The sequence below is a fragment of the Hemiscyllium ocellatum genome, chromosome 12 (assembly GCF_020745735.1).
Source record: "Hemiscyllium ocellatum isolate sHemOce1 chromosome 12, sHemOce1.pat.X.cur, whole genome shotgun sequence".
NCBI lineage: Eukaryota > Metazoa > Chordata > Chondrichthyes > Orectolobiformes > Hemiscylliidae > Hemiscyllium > Hemiscyllium ocellatum.
Window position 1 is genome coordinate 63562505 of NC_083412.1, and position 23103 is coordinate 63585607.

Consider the following 23103-nt stretch of genomic DNA (forward strand, 5'->3'; position numbering starts at 1 on the left):
AGTTTGGAGACAGTCCTCAACTGAGGAGATTCTAATCTCCTGGTTTTATGTGTCAGCCAAGGCTTTCCAGATTGGGGTTGTTAACCTGGGTCAATTAAGAATCTCATAGTTAGAGGTCAACCTAGTTTCGGTCACTACATCCCTTTCCCCCTAAGTCCAAGTTTGTAGGCCTGGTGTTTCGCTTGTAGCTTCTTATGACGCTTTTGCTCCAGTCTGGTTCCTCCAACTTGGATTCAGACACAGGCAGTGTGTACCAGACCATGGCCCATCTCTTGCATCCAGAATGTCTCCGAAGAGTCATGTCCTCCGCTTCCAGCGGCACCAATATTGAGGCTGCATCCATTTTGGACTCTGAGGTTTCTTTGACACTAGACAGAGGGAAAACACCTGCAGTTTCTGAGAGGCCTTCAGGCTGTTTTGCTCTTGCCCTGATTGTGAGATAATGATTTTCAGATGATCCGTGTGTTTGTTCTGGACTATATCACCTACCTGAATTTTGTAAGTCACGGGACCTGACCTCACGTTAACCTTGTCTTCTGAGAGTCCATGCATTGTGAACGTTACTTGCAGCTCTTCAATAGTCATACCTAAGTTTTCTGAACAAACTTTATGCATGTCCAACCATTTGGAATGGGCATCCACAAGGATCAGGAACATTGAACATTAATGCTCTGAAATGTATGGAATGAGCTGCCAGAGGATGTAATGGAGGCTGGTACAATTGCAATATTTAAGAGGTATTTGGATGGGTATATGAATAGGAAGGGTTTGGAGGGATATAGGCCGGTTGCTGGCAGGTGGGACTAGATTGGCTTGGGATATCTGGTCGACATGGACGGGTTGGACTGAAGGGTCTGTTTCCATGCTGTACATCTCTATGACTCTATGAAAGGACTGGTATAGTCAACATGCGACAGAGTCCATGGTTTACCCAGCCATTTCCGCGAATGTGGGGGTGCTGTTGGTGGCAATTTTTGTCCTTGGTGGCACTTTGCACACTGGGCCACTGGCATTGAACCCTGGCTACCAGACCTAGCTTCTTGCTAGCATCCTCATCTTGGAAGCCTCTAGATAAACCTGGTAAAGTTTGGCTAGTAGCTGGTGGCGACCTTTACCTTGGACAACCACTCTTGCTTTCCAAAATAGTATGCTGTTCTATACAGGTAGCTCTCATGGAATGCCATAGTTATGCTCCAGCAAAACCTTGCTTAAATAGAAAAAAAACTTTAATATAAAACTTTAATTCCCGACTCAGGCGACTGACTGTGTGGAGTTTGCACGTTCTCCCCGTGTCTGCGTGGGTTTCCTCCGGGTGCTCCGGTTTCCTCCCACAGTCCAAAGATGTGCGGGTCAGGTGAATTGGCCATGCTAAATTGCCTGTAGTGTTAGGTAGGGGTAAATGTAGGGGCACGGGTGGGTTGCGCTTCGGCGGGTCAGTGTGGACTTGTTGGGCCGAAGGGCCTGTTTCCACACTGTAAGTCTAATCTAAAAAAAATAATGGGACCTATGGAAAAAGTGGGATTAGGGACACACCAGCAGAAAATATCACTCCCTATCGCTCAAAAATCACCATTAACTCTAACACAAAGTATAGCACAGCCTGAACGAAGGTATACATCATTTTTATAAAATGAAACAAAAGTAAATTTAACACAGTATATTTTTTAAAAGAAATGTTAATGTAGGGACAGAAAATCATCTTGTTGCGTAAGGTAGATTCCCTCATTCCTGTTAAGTGAGCTATATCACATGTTCTCTCCTTACGCTCAAAATGCTTTATAATATCTGGCTTCTCTTTCAGTGTTATAGCCTTTCTTTTGCATTCACCATCTGCAATTTTCTCACCAGGATGCTTCTTGCTAATATTCTTGTCACTATGCCCCTCTTTTTTTTCAAGAAAGGGATAATCTAGGAGTAGTTTCCCTTTCCCAGGAAGCTGCTCAGTGTGTCTCTCAGAAAGCTGCTCCCTGTATTGTACCTCTCTCTGAAAGCTGCTCTATCAGCAGCGGACATCAGTGCAGGCACAGAATGGCATGAAGACTGGCATAGACACCAGAGTATGCTTAAAATGGCATATACATCAGAACATTTGCAAAACAAATCATGCAAAACGGTCACTGCTGGAATTGTGCTATTCCATACAGTGGTAAGTGTTCTCGAAAATATAGTTCCTTAATTCCTCAGCGACATTATAAGCAAATCGTGCTGGTGGAACGCGCTTTATCCAAGAACTACCTGTATTGTGATCTGGTCTCACCAGGTCCAAAGAGGTTTCAATCCTGGTTGTGATGCACTTTCTGTTGCCCCCATTACCACCAGTTCCAGTTTCGGTAGGACGGGATCTTTGTGTCCACAGTCAGATATTGTCCACGGTGTCCAGAAAATTTAAGATCAAAACATTCTTCCCAGGGAGACATCACTGGTGGAGTATTTGCCAGTGGGAGGTGGCTGAAGGCATCTGCATTAGCCACTTGCATCCATGCTGAGAATAAGGGCCTAAAGCTGAATTCTAACAGAAGCTGAGTGGCACTGTCTTGTGTTCCTTCAGTAGCCATAGCAAGTTGTTACTATGAGAAATTTCCTTCCATAAAAAAGGTTCTGGTGGAACTTCTTCACACTAAAGATAACCGATCAACCTTCCTTCTCTATCTGGGCATACTTGGGTGCATCATCAGCCAGAGTCCAGGAAGTATACATCATTGGGTGTTCAGCTCCATTGGGCCACTGGTGAGCCAATATTACTCCGATACCACACCAGGGAGCCCTATTTATTGTTTCGAATTGTAGTGGGCCAACACCTTGGATGACGATAGCTGCTTTTTCACTTTCTTAAGTCAAGCTGCTTCTTGGCTTCACAACCATTTTCATGACCGATGCTTTAATAAGGGAGTAAGGATGCCAAGATGGAGGCCAGATTACACATGAAATTTCCATCATAATTCACTAACCCAGGCAAAGAACTAAAGCTCCGGTATAGACAGACATGGGAGCTGGGGCTTCTTTCTTTTCCAATGGTTGTAACCCGGTTTTGTCGACTCTATAACCCAAGTAGGCCACTTGGTGCGCCTAGAACATATGTTTTTCCTGTCTAAGGCCTACACAAGTCTGGGAGAAATGTTTAAGCACTATGTCCAAATTCTCTAAGTGCTCTTTATTGGTCTTCCCGGTTATTAGTACATCATCCAGATAAATGGCCACCTGAGGTAGCCCTTGTAAATGTTCTCCATGGTCTTTTGGAAAAGAGCACAGGCTGATGATACCCTAAAGATCAGAGTTGTATATTGATATAAACCCTTATGGATATTAATTGTAGCACACTTCTGGGACTGCTCATCCTGTAACAATTGCAGGTAGGTGTGACTCATGTCTAGCTTTGTAAAGGACGCCTCTCCCATGTCCTCTAGCACAGTCCTCTGTGCAAGGGATTGGGTATTTATCTAGCTGTGAGAAGCAGTTTACTGTTCCCTTGAAATCCCCACAAAGATGAACTGAGCCGTCAGGCTTCACAATCTGTACAACAGCAGGGTCAAATGAGTCAAGCTTCCCAAATAGAGGCATGACGGCAGAAATGCTTACCCTAACTCCAGACGATAGTTGCAAATGAATGTTCTTCAGGTTCATCCAGTTTTCTCCTGTTGCCACTGAAATAACTATCCAGAGGCTGGTGTCTTGACACCCTTTATTTTCTAGTGCACAGTATCCTGGCTGTAGCCAGTCAGCTCAAAGTCAGGCCTTAACTGAGGAAATTCTAATCTTCTAGTTCTATTGGTCAGCCAAGGCTTTCTTGATTGGGGTTGTTAACCATTCTGCGAACAGCACTGGTTCGATGATTCCTTTGCTGTCCAGCCTCCTGATTTCTAATTTTACTTTAGCCTGCAAGGCAAATGGCACTGGGCGAGCCTTGTAAAATCTCTGAATTGCATGCTGGTCAATGTATAAAGAGGCTTTGGCTTCTTTGATAGTCCCACGTCCTTCTTGAAAATCTCCTGGGTATCTTGCTAGGTAGGGCTTCACTGAGGCAGCCATTGTCTCATTTAAAAATCTTGAGCCAATCAGGGTGAATCTTTCTCAACCAATTCCATCCCAAGAGACTTGGGCCTGAGCCTTTTAATATCATCTGTGGTAATTGTGCCAACTGCTTTTCATTGGAGTCTAGAACAGAAGCCGTACCCTTAATTTGCAATGATTCCCCAGTCTATGTCCTCAGTCTGGCTGAGACCTTGCATAAGCTTAAAGGTTGGAGTTACAGGCGGATTCTGCAACCGCAGATGCAGCTGCACCAGTATCGACTTCCTTGGGAACCGGCTGACCATTTAACCAAACATTAATTTTAATTGACTCTGACTTGGGTATCATGAAGTGATTTCATTGTTCCAACCCACATGAAGGGGAACTTTCTAAGGTGTACACTGTCCTGAGTACAGGCCTCTGAGCTTTCATAGTCATGTACAGGACGGAAACAGACCCTTCGGTCCAACTCGTCCATGCCAACCAGATATCTCAATGCCAATCTAGTCCCACCTGCCAGCACCTGCCCATATCCCTCCAAACCCTTTCTATTCATATACCCTTTCAGATGCCTTTTAAATATTGCAATTGTACTAGCCTTCACCCACTTCTTCTGGCAGTTCATTCCAAACACTTACCACCTCTTGTGAAAAAGTTGCCCGTAAGGTCTCTTCTATATCTTTCCCCTCTCACCCTAAACCTATGCCCTCTAGTTCTGGACACCCCCACGCCAGGGAAGAGACTTTGTCTATTTATCCTATCCATGCCCCTCATGATTTTATAAACTTCTATAAGGTCAACCTTCAGCCTCCAATGCTCCAGGGAAAACAGCCTATTCAACCTCTCCCGAGAGCTCAAGTCCTCCAACTCTGGCAAATTCCTTGTTTCTTACTCAAGTCAGGCCTTGTAGGACTCCTTTGCTGTCTCAAACCCATATACTGGCAGTGACTACAATGGCTCGTTGGCCTAGTTCCTGAAGAACTGCTCAGCCGCTTGGCTGAGTCTCGGCTTTGTTGTGGAGTTCTGCTGTGGACTGCCTAGGGTCGCACTGCTCAGGATGTGCCCTCCATGAGCCCTGTGATTGCTACACTGGTGTTCCTCAAACTAAGTTAGACAGGTGAGAGTGTCCACTTCCATTTGGGATGCTCTAGTAGTCCCCATACTCCACTTGCTATATTTTCTAATGACAAGACCAGCTACCACACCTGTTGGAAATCAAGTTGGACTTCATCTATAGGTACTTCTACATGACTACGTCATTATTCCCACATACCAAATGGTGTCTCAGCATCTCATTCAGTGTTTACCCAAAATCATGTGCCTTTGCCAGTCAATGTAATCTCGTCAAAGGCATTCCCCGGGTTCTCTAATAAAACAGATAGTGTCTCAGGATTAGAGGAGGTTTGGGGTCGTAATATTCCTTACCCAACTCTGTCAACTCTTGGAAGGTTTTAGTCTCTGGTGCCTCTGGGGACGTTAAGCTCCTTATAACTGAAAATGCAGTGGGTTCACACGCAGTCAGAGAGATTACTCATTGCTTTTCGTCTGCCCCAAAGTCACTTGCCCAGAAGAAATATTACATTCTTTCTACATACTGGGCCCAAACTTCAACAGCAGGGCCAACTGGGTCAAGATTCCCAAATAGTTGCACAACGCCAGAAATGTTTACACCAACTCTAAGATAACCATTGCAAACAAATATTCTTCAGGCCCATCCCATTTTCTCCCATTGCCACTGAAATAAGTACACAGAGGCTGGTGTCTCATCATCCTTTATTTTCTAGTGCACAGTACACCGGCTGTAGCCAGCCAGCCTGGTGTTAGTCCTTAACTGAGGAAATTCTAATCTCATAGTTATATTTGTCAGCCAAGGCTTTCATCATTGGGGTTGTTAACCTGGGCTAATCAAGAATCTCATTTATGAGGTCCACCTGGTTCTAATCATGACTTACCAAATGCCAAGATGTAATTGTGTGTAGCCATCAGCCACCTTATGTTAATTGCCCCAGTGAAGTCCTCCTCTGAGATCTCTGCAGAAGAACTTGTGTAGAACCTCACCCTTGTGAGCTGGCACCTACACCACTCTTGTCTCTAAATGTCTGAAGGTCAACAGTGCCCAATGTTTATCATTTGCCTATACCCCTAGAAGCCAACCTCTGAAGTTCACGCAGTGTCACTATCTGTGTTGATCGCTGCAAGTGTGAGAACTATTGATAAATTTTCTTCTTTAATATTGCTGTTCTTGTACCTCCTGCTGTTCCACCACTGGTTATTTTTGATAACTGAAAAGAAAAGAGTAGAAGGGTAAGGCTGTGGTGAGGCAAAAAGCTAAAAATTCAGAGATACATACTAAAAAGAAAACAGATGCGAGAAAGAGGATTAAGTCTGAGGATACTGTCACCTTCAATGGTTTCAACTCCACTGTTGCACGCAACCTCATCCATGGCTGCTTCAATAATGGTACCAATTGTCTCTTTCATGAGGAAAGAGCCCTGCACCTGGTCCCCTCCCCCACTGATGAGCTCCTGCTGCCTCTGGTTGAGTCAACTTGTCCTGCAAGAGAAAGGGAAGTGTGATGCAATCTGTTTGGGTGATGAGGCTCTCATGATTGAATAGTTAACAGTGTATGAGATAAGGCTGTGAGACTTGCAGCAGTGCTAAGCGTTTAATGGTGAGGTGAAACTATGAATGTTAGCTATAGGTTATGTTTGATGCAGATCAGAGCATGAAATAAGAATTCAAGAGAAACAAGGAGATAATGAAATTTTACTAAGCTTCCATTTTCTGTGTGAAGTCAGGACACCATAAAAGTAGGTTCAACTAGTCATACAAAACGTTTCATACTACATAATTGTTGTATTAGATATTGCTGATTTGGGGAGTTGGTATCTTTTGAATTAATTTTGGGAAAAGAACCAAAATTACACTTGGACCATTTTGGTGATGGCACAAGAATTGATGAGAAGATGGTTCTATGATTCTGAAGACAAAATTCTAACTGTCAAGGGGTGATGGAAGGTGGAAAGTGGATAGAAAGGGTCTTGGATGTTTAAATCCCTAAAAATAATGAGTTATGGTTGGGAGCCTGACTAGATCTCTCCCATTTCCAGATTTAACCTGGGTGGATTGGGAACATCTGTGAGGCTGTCAAGGAAGTGATTTAAAATATTTAAATCCCAATTAACTTAGGATTTAGTTTAACCAAGCAGTCTGGGTTTAAAAGGCAGTGCATGAGTCTTTCAAGTTGCTGAGAACTAGTGAGAGCCAGCCAGCTGAGAGAACAGGTTGAGGGAGGGAGGGTGGGGAAACATCATTCTTGAGTGAATGTGACAGGCGGGAATCTTCAAATAGCAAAACTGAATACCTGCGGCCATGCCTAGGAGACTGCTCAGAGCAATTCTTCAGAGGTTGTACTTTCACTGATGGATACATTGCAAACTGTTGAAAGTCAGTTCATCTATCTTGGATTTCACTCAACTTGATCTACATTCCTTGTTGCCAGCCTTCATTGCAACATGGCATTGGCTCAAGCAGTGCTAACTATCTCTATTGAGACATAAGAGGAGAGCCAACACAGCACTAGCTGCCTTCTCCTCAACAACACGCTACGCCAGAGGGATGCTTACGAAGGTATGGCTCAAAAGAAGCAAAACCTCAACAGCACTTGTGTAGATGGACAAAGAGTCCATTCACTCAACATGTGAGAGCACAAGTTCTTCAGAAGGCTTATGTTTTCATAGCAAGTCATTATCTGCTGTGCCTGGAACAGGACCTGCTTCCCATTGAACAGGTGGGAATGCGTTTTCCATGGCTGTAAAGGTGCCAACCTGAAAGTACACCTCCTTCTCATTTCCTGTCCTGATTTTCTGTCTCAGCCTAGAATTGTGTTCTATTGTAAAGACAGAAAGCAGAAGCTTGTGAATGTGACAAATGGATTGTGTGCGTAGGAGGGAAGGCCAACATTTATGTTGACTGGCTGTGACACACATTTGTGAAATGATGCAAAGATTAGAGGAAATGTAATTGAAGAATGAATGCAGCTGCATGGTTTGAGAAGTCTTTTGTCTGCAGAATTCTAGGAAGGTTATTACTTTTCAGTTTCTCAGACTCTGAACAGGACCTCCAGGTAAGAATCAGAGACCTGGGAATTTTGAGGTGGAGGGAGGAAGCAAAGCAGTTCAGGTACGAGGCAGGGGTAGTCTTCACAAATTTCTTTTCCATTTCTTCGATCGTAACAGCCTTTGGAATCTAAATACAAGTCAGCCATTTTAACAGAATAGAAACAAAATGCTGGGGAAAAAAAATCAATAGATCTGGCTACATTTGTGGAGAGAAAAACAAAGTTAAATTTTTGAGTCTCTCTTCTAACAACCGAGGGTCCTTTCATTAGAAATCCTTCCGTTGAAAGATTTGATAGACCATTCCTCGTGGACCCCCCCCCCAATAGATTGGGAACTTGAAAGATGGATGCTAACGTAGTGGCTGAATTGAAGAACCGTGGTAAAGCCTGCTTTAATTGCAGACTCCTGACCCACTACCAGCTTTCCCATTCAGTGCAGTTTTACACATGTTAAATTCTACTTATCAAAGTTTAATAATTTAATATTTTTAAAAATTCAGTCACGGAATGTGGGCATCACTTTCTGCCCTAACCCATCTCTAATTGCCCTAGAAAAGTTGGTGATGATCTCACTCCTTAAATTGCTTCAGTTCTTGCACTGTAGAGATCCCCACATTGTTGAGAAGAGAGTTTCAGGATTCTGACCCATTGACAGTGAAGGCAATTAATTGCAAGTAAGGATGGTATGTAATTTGGATGGAATCATGTAGTTGGCACTGTTCCCATGCATCTGGTTGTCTTGTTGTTCTGGGTGGTAGAGGTCACAGGTTTTGAAGATGTTGTCTAGAGAGAGTTAAGGTGTTACTGCAATGTATCCTGTAGGTGGTACAAACGGCTGTCACTGTGCCTCGGTGGGAAAGGGTTGTGAATGTTGAGGGTGTGGATTAGGTGCCAATCAAGTGGGCTGCTTTGACCTGGATGATGTCAAGCTTCTTGAGCATAGTTTGAAGAATCCATCCAGGAAAGTAGAGATTATTCTATCACACTCCTGATTGTGCCTTGTAGATTGTGGTGACACACTAGGGCAACAGGTTAATTTCTCATTGTAGAATTCCCAGCATCTTTAGCCATAATATTCGAATGGTTCATTCAGTTCAGTTTCTACAACAGGATGTTGCTAGTGAATGGTGATGCCATTAAATCTCAAGGGACAATGTTTGGATTCTGTCTTGTTGGAGATGATTTTTGCCTGGCACTTGTGTGGCCTGAATATTACTTAACTATAAAAGTTTTATATAAACATGTACACTGGTATGCATTAACATTTTAACAAATGTACTTGCAGAAATAAGAAAATTAACAGCTAAAAGAAGAAATGTGGAAGGGAAGCTTGAGCGGCGTACCTGCATCCAGGACTATGCCGATTATGGATCACAAGTTTATGCACCAGTTTCTCGAAATGGCCGGTTTCCAGACCAGAATGCAGAACGTTTCATTGTAAAAAGTCATTTTCTTTCCACATTTAATGGTAATTTAGTGCTACAGAAACTACCAAATTGTAAAATTTGCAATCTGTTTTGGGTTTGTCAGCTGAATATCCAACAGGCAATCTTCAACTACACACAATACAATCATTTTATAAAAATTACAATGAGGTCCAAATCTCTTTATACTGTCTTAAATCCACAAAACATTCTTCAGTATTAACCCTTATATTTAGAAATAAAACTTTATCCATTTTAACCAAGAGAGATTGGTATCTTGTTGCTGTATAACCGTGGTTGATATGAAGGTGAATCTTGGGAAGCATTATAGGTACATACTACTTGTACCATGGAAGCTAGATTGCATACAAGTTTTCACTGAAATAATCCCTCATAAAGTAGTTAAAAATTGTTCCAGTTTTCATCAAATGTAATTGCCAAAAGCAAGGGGTGAAATCTTGTAGAGATAACAGGGATCAGGAAAGCTGGCTGAGACCAGAGTCTGGAGTAAAGATTGGTTTCTAGTGCGATGTTGCTCAGGACAGGAGCAGCGAGGTGGCAAGACCTGTAGGGGAGACAGGGAGGTCAGAGGGAACAACTTTTAAATCAGATGCAAAGAAACCCAAAAAGAATTGCCCTTTTACTGTACAAAAGTATGCAATATTCTGTCCCAAAACCTTGATGAGCTAATGCATGCTATTTCATAGCTCTACTTTGATCCCAGATGCTTCTCACTACCACTCTGCATATAAACACATGTCTCTGTCTAACTCCTCTCTCCCAACAAACACAAACAGAAGCCTCTCAACCATTCCTTACAACCTCTCATTCAGAAATTCTCTTCCAGACCCCACTTGCTACACTCACTCCAGCAACACCTTTTCCCAAAACTCCTGCCCTCGCTTAATCAGTAGCCTCTCTACCTAACTGTACCCTCAAGTACTCAGGCCTGCTTCCAGACTACCAGTCCCCTGCTCCTGGTGGGTGAGTGGAGTGGGCTCTGCATACACAGCAGCAGTGCACGTGCAAATGCACCAAAGATGCTCAGGTATTAGCAAAAGGAAACACTAGCAATCTCCAAGTCACTGTCCAGAGAAATTCAAGAGAGTGGCATCTCAAGGAGCAAAAGTGTGGCCTAGGACAAATTGGAAAATTTGAGGACTAACCTGTGAAATATGGGATAGTGATTACCCTTGGTCTATTGCACCTTCTCCTACTCAGACACTTAACAGACCAGTGGCTGGCTTTCTCCTGCGTTCAAGGATCATAGAATGGGATCCCTCGCCTATAGTTGCCAGCCAATCTGAAGCCAGAGGCTCCGCTGTATTCAGCAGCACCACTAAGGAAGTGGTGACTTGCTGGTAACTACCTGAAATTTTGAACTGAAGAGGGACCCAGGTTCAGGTCAGTGTTGATGCATGTAGGTCCAAGGATGGAGATCGCAGTTGGGGTTAAAGAGGGAAATGAGTAGGTGCCATCAGTAAGGATATGGGTTGGCTTTCAATATCTCATAACCTAGTTCAGGTACAATGCGTCTTTTAACGAGCCTCCACCCAACTGCAGGAGCCCACAACAAAACAGGCTGGAGTAATACCAGCGACAGTAGAATGAAGCCCTTAAATATATGTTAATTGCTCATTTATAGGCCTGAATTGGTGGTGGTACAGGAATGCTACTCAAGGGTATTCCTTCCATGAAATTAACCTGGGGTGAGGCAGAAATGTTGCATGTCCTTTTCTGCTGCCATCTTTATTAATTAAATGCCCCCATCATCAAACTCAGTGTGGGAGAGAGCACAAAGCACAACCCATTTTTCGACTTTGTACAAGTGAACAGTACAAAGTTGTGTAATGAAATCCATTTTTGTGTGTCCATTTGTACTGTGAGGCTTGTTGGAAGAATTTCAATAGGTAACTCAGAATAGTTCAAACCTTACTAAAAGGATCTTATTCAGAGAGAGAGAGAGAGAGAGAGAGACAGATGCAGAGGAATAAGCACCATGCTAGAAAGGTGCTGTGTTAGATGAGCTGCTGAGATGGCAGCTAAGATCATTAGCTCTCTGTGGTTGGGAAGAAGTCCCAGAAATCATTTGATAGATTAGATTCCCTACAGTGTGGAAATAGGCCCTTCGGCCCAACAAGTCCACACTGACCCTCTGAAGAGCAACCGATGTAGTTAAGGCTTGGAGAAGTGCTAGGTACTAGTAGGTGTTGCTATGTTGGGTTAAAGCTCAGGAAAAGCTCTGGAAACTGTGGGGTCTCAGTAGAAGCCCATGAGTTAATAATACACAGCTGAGAGTGAGGTCAAGGAAGCTCACGAGTAGTATTTGGTTGAGGCAACTGAAAATGATTGAAGTTCAGGAAAACCCAGGGGCAAAACGTCTGAGGATTTATTGGAATTGTGCTCCTTCTAGAATGCAGATGAATGAATCCAGGAGAAAATAAACGATAAGCAGTTATTTGCATTCATTGAAGAGTCATTAATAAAGAGGTATAACCTTAAAGTGAAAAATAGGAGGATTAGAGGGGATTTGAGGAAAATATTTTTTTTTACTCAGCGTGGAGAGAATCTGAAATAGACTGATTTAGAGGGTAGTTGAGGTGGGAAATCTTAATTTTTAAAAAATGCTTTGATCAGCACTTGAAATGTCATCACATACACGGCTGTGATCTAAGTGCTGGAAGGTAATATAGATTGAATTTTTTTTTGTTAGTATAGATTCATTGGGGCTATTCTGTACTGGATGAATCAATTATCAATTAGGCTTTGGAGAGAGTTCTGAAGCTAGATCTTTGAAAGTGAAGAATTTGGAATCCTTTGTAAAGATTTAATGACCGCTGAAAATGTGTTGCTAGTTAAAGCACAGCAGGTTAGGCAGCATCTCAGGAATAGGGAATTCGACGTTTCGAGCATAAGCCCTTCATCTCGAAACGTCGAATTCCCTATTCCTGAGATGCTGCCTAACCTGCTGTGCTTTAACCAGCAACACATTTTCAGCTGTGATCTCCAGCATCTGCAGACCTCATTTTTTACTCAAAGATTTAATGACCCACAATATCTCAAATGTTTTGAGGTTCTTGGGGATCTGACATTATTACATTTGCTATTTAATTTGCTCTGTTGGATGTTTGATCACTGGTTGTCTGTTACCCATATTTATCTCATGTTGTTTCTGGACTTTGGAGTAGAAACTTTGGGCTTAATCTTATGTTTTATTGCCTAAGCGTGAGTTGCATTGAGATTTTTGATGGAGGTTTTTTTTTGCCGCAAGATTTTGTGTGTTTTCTTAGTTTCTCCAGTCTTGGCAGTCAGCCAGTCAGAAATTTGGTGCCTTACTTTGCAGACAGGGTAGTTCCTGCTGGATGGGGTAGTGCACAGGCTGGACCATCCTTTTGTCCCAGCACCAGCAAAGAAGGCAATGGACCATGTCTGAAGTAACCAGTGCAGTTTCAGCTATCTGGAGGAATGCACAGCAATGTATGGAGAAAGTCGATGACCTTCTGCACTTTTCCAGCATATGTCATAACTTTTTTCCAGTACACTTTTCACTCTATCCCTGCAACTATACCCACTTCTATCTGGGCTCATTTTGTACTAATCTTGCTATTGCCTGCAACATCATTCCTTGCTCAGTGTCACCAATCCCAATCTCTGATACCACTAATGCTGCATGCTCTCTGCGCTGTCCACTTATTTGCTCAGGACACATCACTACATACACCTGTACCTCCCACCTCTATCTCCCTTATTATTCTGCCTTCCTTATTCCAGTAGAAAAACAGCAGAAAGAGCCAAGACAGGTGGGGGACTGCCAGATGTTTGGCTCCTCACCCCTTACATGGAGAGCAACCTGGCTTTGACTGCCCCAAGCAGCTGATTGACCATGTCCAAGCCCCTGGACTGGAATCAGGGACTGTTGTTGGCTACTGTATTGTGAGCCCTGACTGAAGGCTATCTCCCTTGACAGGACTACTGACAACCATGTCAAGCTTCCTGGTTATGTATCTGATCTAAATAGCAAGGCAAAACAGGAGAAGATGTGCCTGGTTTCTCTGGCTGTGGGGACACAATGCACAAAGGCAAGGTGAGGCAATGCTAGGAAGGAATGCTGTATAAAATGCCTATAAAATTCTAAATGGACTAGTTAGTACAAATCTTAGAATCCTGAGGAATGGAGAGTCCAGATCAAGGGATCATAGTCTAGAGATATGAGGTAGACCAGTTAGGACTGAGATGTGATATTTTTTACCCAGAGAGAATGGTGAGCCTGAGGAATTCTCTGTCACACAAAGCATTTGAGAACAACGCATTGAATGTTTTCAAGAATGAGTTAGGTATAGTTCTCAGGGCTAAAGGGCCAAAAGATATGGAGAGAAAGCAGAAACAGGGTAAGAGTTCGATGATCAACATAATCATGTTGAACAGTGGAGTGGGCTTGAAGGTTGACTGGACTATTCCTAGATTAGACTTACAGTGTGGAAACAGGCCCTTCGGCCCAACAAGTCCACACCGACCTGCCGAAGCACTACCCACCCATTCCCCTACATTTACCCAACACTACGGGCAATTTAGCATGGCCGATTCACCTGACCTGCACATCTTTGGACTGCGGGAGGAAACCGGAGCACCCAGAGGAAACCCAAGCAGACACGGGGAGAATGTGCAAACCCCACACATGTAGGGGAATGGGTGGGTAGTGCTTCGGCAGGTCAGAGCATATATTTTGTGGTCTAATCTGTGATTATAAAAGTTACACCAAAGTATACTTATGCAAGTTCCTCTTTTAAAAAAATTGAAAGATTTTTACAACTTAAAATTGTCTTTAGGGTTCTTTAAGCTTTCAATGTATTTTTTTAAGGTATATTAGAATTAGAGGAAACTCTACCAGATTTTGTCACTCAACCACGAATACGAATTCAGAGACCAAAAAAAACAACAAAGGATGGCACTTTGAATTATGCTGCACGAAGAGAGATGGAGCTTGCTAAAATTCATAAGGTATATGTTCATGAATAAATAGAGTCATAGAAATTGCTGGCTTTTGTTTTTGAATTTTGGTTTATAAATTTAGAAGAATATATGAGCAAAATAATAGTTAATACTGATGACATATCCTGTGAAAAATGATTGGAACACACTTGTTTGGAACTACAGCTGAAAGGTGTCACTGTCTGCATAATCTTACCCAAATAGATTATATCTACCCGACTGACTGACAAAGCAATTTATTCATAATTAGCCATTTCTAGCCTATTCTATCTTCAACAGGCTAATGCAATGCACAGATTGACTAATGAAAGTCCAGCGACTGCCATCCTATTCACTCCTGAAGCAATACTGACAATAGGTTGCAGCTGAGGTACATTTGACCTATGTGTGCTGATGCTAAGTTGACGCAAACATTATGTTGAGTTGCTAGTAGCTTTTTTAAAGGTTTCTGCTAACAGTGATGGGAAGAATATATAAATGGTTTGCATAGCTATGGGAGCAATAGTTCCAGTGCATTTCTGTGCAACATGAGCAAGATGTGCAGATGAGGAATTAAAGAAGCAAACCTCTGTAAGGAAGGATGACTTTGTTTAGATGGTCCCTCTTTGAGATGGTCTTCTGGGTACACTAATCTTACATTGGGATGAGTCAGAAGTAATACCTCAAGATGCTTTGTTTCACTGGGGAGGCAGTTCACCTTCATCGTGATGACCTGCACCCTCAAATAGGGCAAGGAGGGCTTTCCCAGTAACTCTGAAGATAACCACCACCCTCTCATCCCTTACAACTGGTTCTTTCAAGGTGGGAAAAGGTGATATTGAAACTGTTTAATAACTTACTGCCTACAGAAATATCCAAGCAATTACAGAGGATCTTAACAAGAGGAGAGAGGAGTTACTTGTCTTTAAATTGCCCATGTATGTGCCTTGATATACCCCTACATCAATGAAATTTAAGAGCATGGGAACATAGGAGCATAAGCAGGCATTTAGTCTTTCAAGCCACTGTGTTATTTGATGAATGATCATTCATCTCAATGCTGTTTTCCCATGCTATCTCCATATCTCTAGATGTTTGATTAGATTAGACTTACAGTGTGGAAACAGGCCGTTCGGGCCAACAAGTCCACACCGACCCGCCGAAGCGCAACCCACCCGTATCCCTTACCTAACACTACGGGCAATTTAGCTTGGCCAATTCACCTGACCCACACATCTTTGGACTGTGGGAGGAAACCGGAGCACCCGGAGGAAACCCACACAGACACGGGGAGAACGTGCAAACTCCACACAGTCAGTCGCCTGAGTCGGGAATTGAACCCGGGTCTACAGGCGCTGTGAGGCAGCAGTGCTAACCACTGTGCCACCGTGCCGCCCTGTCATTGGCAGCTAGAAATCTATTGTTCTTTGGCTCGAACGTACTCATTAACTGAGCTTCCACAGCTTACTGTGGCAAAGCATTACAAAGATTTACCAGTCTCTGAATGAAAGAATTCTTTCTCATCTTGATTTTAGTTCTAGTACCCCAGTTAGCGGAAGCAATCTTTCAACATTTACCAAATGTGAAAACCTGCGAGTTGACCCCACTCAACTTTGCAAACCAGTCATCCAGTAAAAGCACTAACTGACACTGGACTTTCAATGGGAGGTATGGAGTCTAATCAGCACCATGAAGCAATCCATCAGGCTGCTGATCACAGGATTGTTATGGTGTAGGAGGAAGATAAGGTTAAGGAGAATCCGAAGGAATTCTACAAGTATTCTAAAGGCAGTAGGGTAACTAGGGAGAGAATAGGGCCCCTTGAAGATCAGTGAGGCCATCTGTGTGTGGAATGACCGGAGATGGATGAGATCCTAAATTAATATTTTGCATCAGTTTTTACTGTGTAGAAAGATATGAATGCTAGGGAACTCTGGGAAATAAATAGTGATGTCTTGAGAAGAGTCCACGTTATAGAGAAGGAAGTGCTGGAAGTCTTAAAATGCATTAAGGTAGATAAATCCAAAAGACCTGATCAAATGTATCTCAGGGCATTGTAGGAAGCTAGGGAAGAAATTGTGGGGCTTCTAAGAGACATCATCAACAGCCAAGGGTAAGGTGCTAGAAAACTGGAAAGTGGCTAATGTTGTGCTGCCAGTATTTAAGAAAGGCTGCATGGAAAAGTCGGGGAACTCAGACTAGTGAGCTTGATGTCAATAGTGGGTATGTTGCTGGAAGAGATTCTGCGAAATAGGATTTTGTGTGTGGGACACCATATCTCACAAACTTGATTGAGATGAAAAATCACACAACACCAGGTTATAGTCCAACAGACTTAATTGGAAGCACACTAGCTTTCGGAGTACCACTCCTTCATCAGGTGGTTGTAGGAGCGGCTCTCCGAAAGCTAATGTGCTTCCACTTAAACCTGTTGGACTATAACCTGGTGTTGTGTAATTTTAACTTTGTACACCCCAGTCCAACACCGGCATCTCCAAATCAAAACTTGATTGAGTTATTTGAAGAGATGACCATGAAGAAGACAGATGAAGACAGAGCAGTAGACATTCTCTACGTGGACTTTAACAAGGCCTTCGACAAGCTCCCACATGGTAGACTGATTATTATGGTTAGATCACAGGGAATCCAGGGAAGTTAGCAAACTGGATACAAAATTAGCTTGACTGTAGGAATGAGTGAGTGGCAGTAGAGAGTTGTTGTTCAGACTGCAGGCGCAACCAGAATGTGCTGCAAGGATCAATGCTAGGTCCACTGTTGTTCGTCATTTATGTAAACAATTTGAATAAATAAATAGGAGGAATGGTTAGTGAGTTTGCAATAACACCAAAATTCATGGTATAGTGAACAGTGAAGAAGGTTTTCTAAGAGTACAACAGGACCTTGTTCAACTGGGCTAGTGGGCCGAGGAATGGCATTTGGAGTTTGGTTCAGATAAATGCGAAGTGTTGCATTTTGGTAAAACAAACCAGGGCAGGACTCTCACAGTTAATGGAAAGGCCATCTTGTCAAATAGAGAGACCCAGGGGTGCAGGGACATAGTTCCTCAAAAGTGGCATCACAGATAAACAGGATGGTGAAGAAGGTGTTTGGCACTTTTGCCTTCATCAGTGACATCATATACAAGACATTGATAAGACAACATTTGGAGTACTGCATACAATTCTTATTGCCCTACTATAGGAAGATGTGGTGGATAAAACTGGAAATGGTGTAAAAAAAATTTATAAGAATGTTACCGAAACTGGAGGGTTCAAATTATAGGGAGAGGCTGGATAGGCTGGGACTTCTTTCTCCTGGAGCGTAGGAGTCTGAGGGATGGCATTAGCGAGGTTTATAAAGTCATGAGGGGCATAGATAAGGTGCATTGTCTAGCTCTTTTCCCCAGGGTAGGGCAGTCCAAAACTAGAGGGCATAGGTTTAAGGTGAGAGGGGAAAGATTTAAAATAAACCTGGGGGCAACTTTTTCACAGATGTAGTGTGTATATGGAATGAGCTACTAGAGAAAGTACTAGATGTAGGTAGAATTACAACATTTAAATTATAGCTGGACGGGTACATGGATAGGAAAGGTTTAGAGGGATATGACTTTAGAGGAAAATAATTAAAAGAAAATGCAGGAAAATGGGCCGAGTTCAGTTTAGGATTCCTCGTTGATATGGATGTAGTGTCTGGTTTTATGATTCTATTTAGCCCATCCTACCTGCACCTCCTAGAGTGGAGATTTGCTGCAAAGATCACTTTATAAACATTTCCTATGATATCCATGTTTGTGGCAATATGCTATACTCTCCATAAACTCAAAATTATGAACAGCAATGTTCAATTCAGAAGCCAGCCACTGAAAGAGTGGAGGAAGAGGTGAAGGAGTGTGGGGCAGAAGCCAGAGGATCCAATCTATCACATTAAAAGAGCAAGAGGGGCTATATCAAGTTTTGATTCAGATTAACACTGCCCCCCCCCCCCCCCGATTTCCATACATTTGCCCATTTTAGACATCCTAAGTATTCCTAAGTCCTATCCTGCAAGTGAGTGTTCTTGTCTGATCTTGTGCTATTATGCCCCATTATTCCAGAAGTTATAGAATGGCTGAGGGAAGGCTACTGATTTTCAATGATAGAACTATTCAAGAACTGTGAACATCCTGTTGCATTTATATTTTGCTTGAGATACTGTTACTCAAAGCTCGTTGTAACAGTGCTCTCATGGCCAGCTGTCCATTTTCAATTATCTATAAAGTGCCTGCAATAATACTGAAGACTTGTGTTCCAGAACTTGGCACACCTCTAGCCAAACTGTTCTAGTACAGCTTCAACACGGGCATCTACTCAACAATGTAGAAAATTGCCCAGGTATGTCTTGTACACAAAAAGAAGGACAAATAGTGATGGAAGATGCCATCAAAGGTACTAACAAGCAACACCAACTAAGTGACTACCTGCTCAGTGAGTTCCAGTTTGGGTTCCTCCAGGCTACTCAGCTCCTAACCTCCTTACAGCCTTGGTTTCAGCATGGCTGAAAACAGTATTCCCAAATTGAGGTAGAGTGACATCAAGGCTGTGTTTGACCAAGTGTGGCATCAAGGAGTCCGAGCAAAAATACAATCAATTGAATCGGGGGCAAAAACTTGATTGGTTGGCATAGCTTTTTTACAAAGCACCTTTCCCAGTCTGCTTCACTGTAATGCTGACTGCAAGGACATCTGTCCGAGGCAGCTTCACCATGATGCTGACTGTGAGGGCACCCTTCTGTGACTGCTTTAACATGACACCAACTGTGAGGGATACTCTTCTGACTGTTTTGCAGGACCATTTGCAGGAGGCTATTGACAAGTGTGGCCTGAACAGCCCAGGCACTGGATTTGCATCTACATATGGTCAATGAATTGTTCAGTGTTTGTATGACAGGATACTTGGAATTTGGACAGATCTGTGCCTCTGTCTGAGACTCTTAGAGGGGACGAGTAGCAAACTCTTAATGGGATATTACCCCTTGTCATCTCAACAAATATTTGTCTCTGAACAAATATTTATTCTAATTTAATTGGCTTCATTAGGAGGAAAGCAAGACCAATGTCCTGTTCACCGTCACGGTGGTGAATATTGCCAGAATGAGAAATGGATTCTGGTATGCCTCCCCTCTGACCTTAACCATTTCACTGAGTAGGATTGTCATTTGGTTTGATTTGATTTATTGTTGTCACATGCACCTAAGTACAGTGAAAAGTTGTTATTTGCATGCAGTATAGATAAATCATAACAAACAAGGACATACAGATCATGGGGTGTTTAGACAGAGGAAGGCACAGGAGATGACACAAGCAAGATTAATATTAGATTTGAAATTAGAAAAGTCCATTCAGCAGTCTAATAACAGCAAGGAAGAAGCTGTTCTTGAATCCATTAATTTGTGTGTTTAAGCTTTTGCCTGACGGAAGAGGTTGGAGAGTATTATCGGGGTGAGGGGTCTTTGATGATATTGACTGCCTGTCCACAGCAACGAGAGGTATAGATGGAGTCCATGGATGGGAGGTTGGCACTTGTGATGGACTGGGATGTGTTCATGACTGTCTGTAGTTTCTTACAATCCTGGGCAGACCAGTTGCTGTACCAAGCCATGATGTACCCAGATAGAATGCATCTATAAAAGTTGGTGACGGTTCTTATGGACATGCCAAATTTCCTAAGCTACCTGAGGAGGAACAGGCGTTGTTGTGGTTTCTAGACCATCGTATCTGTGTGGGCAGTCCAGTATAGATGGTTGATTATTGTTACTCCGGGAACTTGACACTCTTGACCCTCTCCCCCTCAGTTCCATTGATGCAGATAGGGGTGTGTCATCATTGCACCATGACACCAAGACTGTTTCCACTTAATTTTACATCTACTTCTGTACATTTCCTTATTCTCCTCAATCTGTCTTCACTCCCCATTCTAATAACCACATGTGAAAAAGGATTTGAAAATATTAGTAGTGCTACTAATCATTGACTGAAAGATTTATCTTTTACATTAAGAAGTAGAAATACCTTAAGAATCACTGTTGTTTAATCTATTAATGAATAGATGATTTAAAGAATAGTAGTAAAGACTGTAAACTTACAGACCTTATATCTAAAATATTCAGGCAATACGGGAAGCGAAATTTAAAGGGGCACAACCAGAAAAGCCACTTCGCTTCCTGTTTAAGATTTTAAAACCTGTTCGTCGTCCCCCAACGCCAACTGTTGAGCAACCACCTGAGGTAAGGGGCGTAATGTTACCTTTCAAAGAAGAAAGTGTGTTTTTAACAATTTATTTTCTACTGTTCATTTTCAACTTGAATAAAAAAAAATAAAATGGATTTTAATGCATGTCCATGAAAAGACTGTCCAGAATGTTAAATTGTGATAGCTTTAGAAAGATTCACCAGTTGGGTCCCAAATTAATGATTGTTCATATTTTAGTACATACCACATCTTACATTGGATGTAATACTGACCTGCTGACTTTTATGGAACTTAATAGCTCAGTAGATTTAATTAAGTTCAATTTGATGGATGTTGGTGCAAATGACTCTGTATTTTGTAAGATGCACCAATGTGCTGATAATTTACCATGTATGTCATGGTGTTCAGAAGCACTGAAAATACATGGGGCGCTGAACTGAATCACTTAGGGAAAAATCTATCACAGGAAAGGTGATCAGAAATACAAGTCACCCTACATGAAACTGAGAAATTTTGAAAGGAGCTGTTCCTCTCATCACCAGCTGCATCGAGATGAGAAGGTGAGTAGCAGCAGTTGGACAAGTTGGTGAAAACGTGTCTGCAGGAACAGGCTGGGGTGAGGGGAGGGAGTCTGTCCTGCTGGGGTCCACTGGGGAAGGAACCTATCGGGTGGTGGCAGAAGGAGAGTGTATAAGGCTAGATCTGGGGTGGGGGAGGTGGGAGGAGAAGATGGGGTGTGGTGAGTGGTGGTGGGGTAGTAGAGTGAAGCTAGGGAAACAGGTCTGCAGTGTGAGGTCAGTTGTGAAGAGTGAATCTTCTGAGGCCAGGTCTGATTGAGTAGTGTGTCAGTAGAATGAGTCCAGAAGAGTGCAAGTTTGCAGGTCAAGTCTCAGGATTGTTGGGGGGTGGCTGTGGCTGGTTGTGGGGGTTGATTGTGGCGGGTACTTGTGTTTGGGTGGAGGGACTGGTGGTGTGGGGGTGGTTGCGGTTGCGTTGAGGGGCTGGTGGTGGTGGGGTGGTTGCAGTTGGGTGGAGGGGCTGGTGTTGGAGTGGTGGCTGTTGGGTGGAGGGGCAGTTGGTGGCGGGGTGGTTGCTGTTGGGTAGAGTGTGGAGTGGTTCTGGTTGGATGGAGGGTGGTGTGGTTGTGGTTGGGTGGGGTGGTTGTGGTTGGGTTGGGGGGGTGGTTGTGGTTGTGGTTGGGGGGGGGTGGTGTAGTTGTGGTTGGGGGGGGGATGGGTGTGGTTGGGTTGGGGTGGTTGTGGTTGTGGTTGGGGTGGGGGGGGGGGTGTGGGTGGGTTGGGGGGGTGGTTGTGGTTGTGGTTGGGGGGGTGGTGTAGTGGTGGTTGGGGGGGGTATGGGGTGGTTGGGTGGGGGGTATGGGGTGGTTGGGTTGGGGGTGGTGTGGTTATGGTTGGGTTGGGGTGTGGTGTGGTTATGGTTGGGTTGGGGGTGTGGTGTGGTTATGGTTGGGTTGGGGGTGGTGTGGTTATGGTTGGGTTGGGGGGTGGTGTGGTTATGGTTGGTTGGGGGGTGGTGTGGTTGTGGTTGGGTGGGGGGTGGTGTGGTTGTGGTTGGGTGGGTGGTGTAGTGGTGGTTGTGGTTGGGTGGGTGGTGTAGTGGTGGTTGTGGGTGGGTGGGTGGTGTAGTGGTGGTTGTGGGTGGGTGGTGTAGTGGTGTTTGGGTAAGGGGGTGGTGTAGTGGTGGTTGGGTGGGGGCTATGGTGTGGTTGGGTGGGGGCTATGGTGTGGTTGGGTGGGGGGTATGGTGTGGTTGGGTTGGGGGTGGTGTGGTTATGGTTGGGTTGGGGGGTGGTGTGGTTATGGTTGGGTTGGGGGGGTGGTGTGGTTGTGGTTGGGTGGGTGGTGTAGTGGTGGTTGTGGTTGGGTGGTTGTGGTTGGGTGGGTGGTGTAGTGGTGGTTGTGGGTGGGTGGTGTAGTGGTGGTTGTGGGTGGGTGGTGTAGTGGTGGTTGTGGTTGGGTGGGTGGTGTAGTGGTGGTTGTGGTTGGGTGGGTGGTGTAGTGGTGGTTGTGGGTGGGTGGTGTAGTGGTGGTTGGGTAAGGGGGTGGTGTAGTGGTGGTTGGGTAAGGGGGTGGTGTAGTGGTGGTTGGGTGGGGGGTATGGTGTGGTTGGGTGGGGGGTATGGTGTGGTTGGGTGGGGTATGTGTGGTTGGTGGGGTGTGTGGTGGGTTGGGTGGGGGGTTGTGTGTGGTGTGGTTGGTGGGGGTGTGGTGTGGTTGGGTTGGGTGGGGGGGTGGTTGGATGTGTTGGGTGGGGGGGTGGTGTGGGGGGTGTGTTTTGTGGTGGGGGGGTGGGTGGTGTGTTTGAGTGTTGGGGGGGGTGGGGGTGTGGTTGTGGGG

At 43.9% G+C, this 23103-nt stretch overlaps 1 protein-coding gene across 1 annotated transcript in view; it reads left to right on the forward strand.

Moving 5' to 3' along the window:
* cfap91 (cilia and flagella associated protein 91) overlaps positions 1-23103 on the forward strand; it is an 86100-nt gene that overhangs the window by 43597 nt on the left and 19400 nt on the right. The window contains exons 8-10 of the mRNA XM_060832794.1: positions 9414-9596; positions 14411-14550; positions 20665-20781. Coding sequence (XP_060688777.1) covers positions 9414-9596; positions 14411-14550; positions 20665-20781 — 440 coding nt within the window. The remainder of the gene's footprint in view (positions 1-9413; positions 9597-14410; positions 14551-20664; positions 20782-23103) is intronic.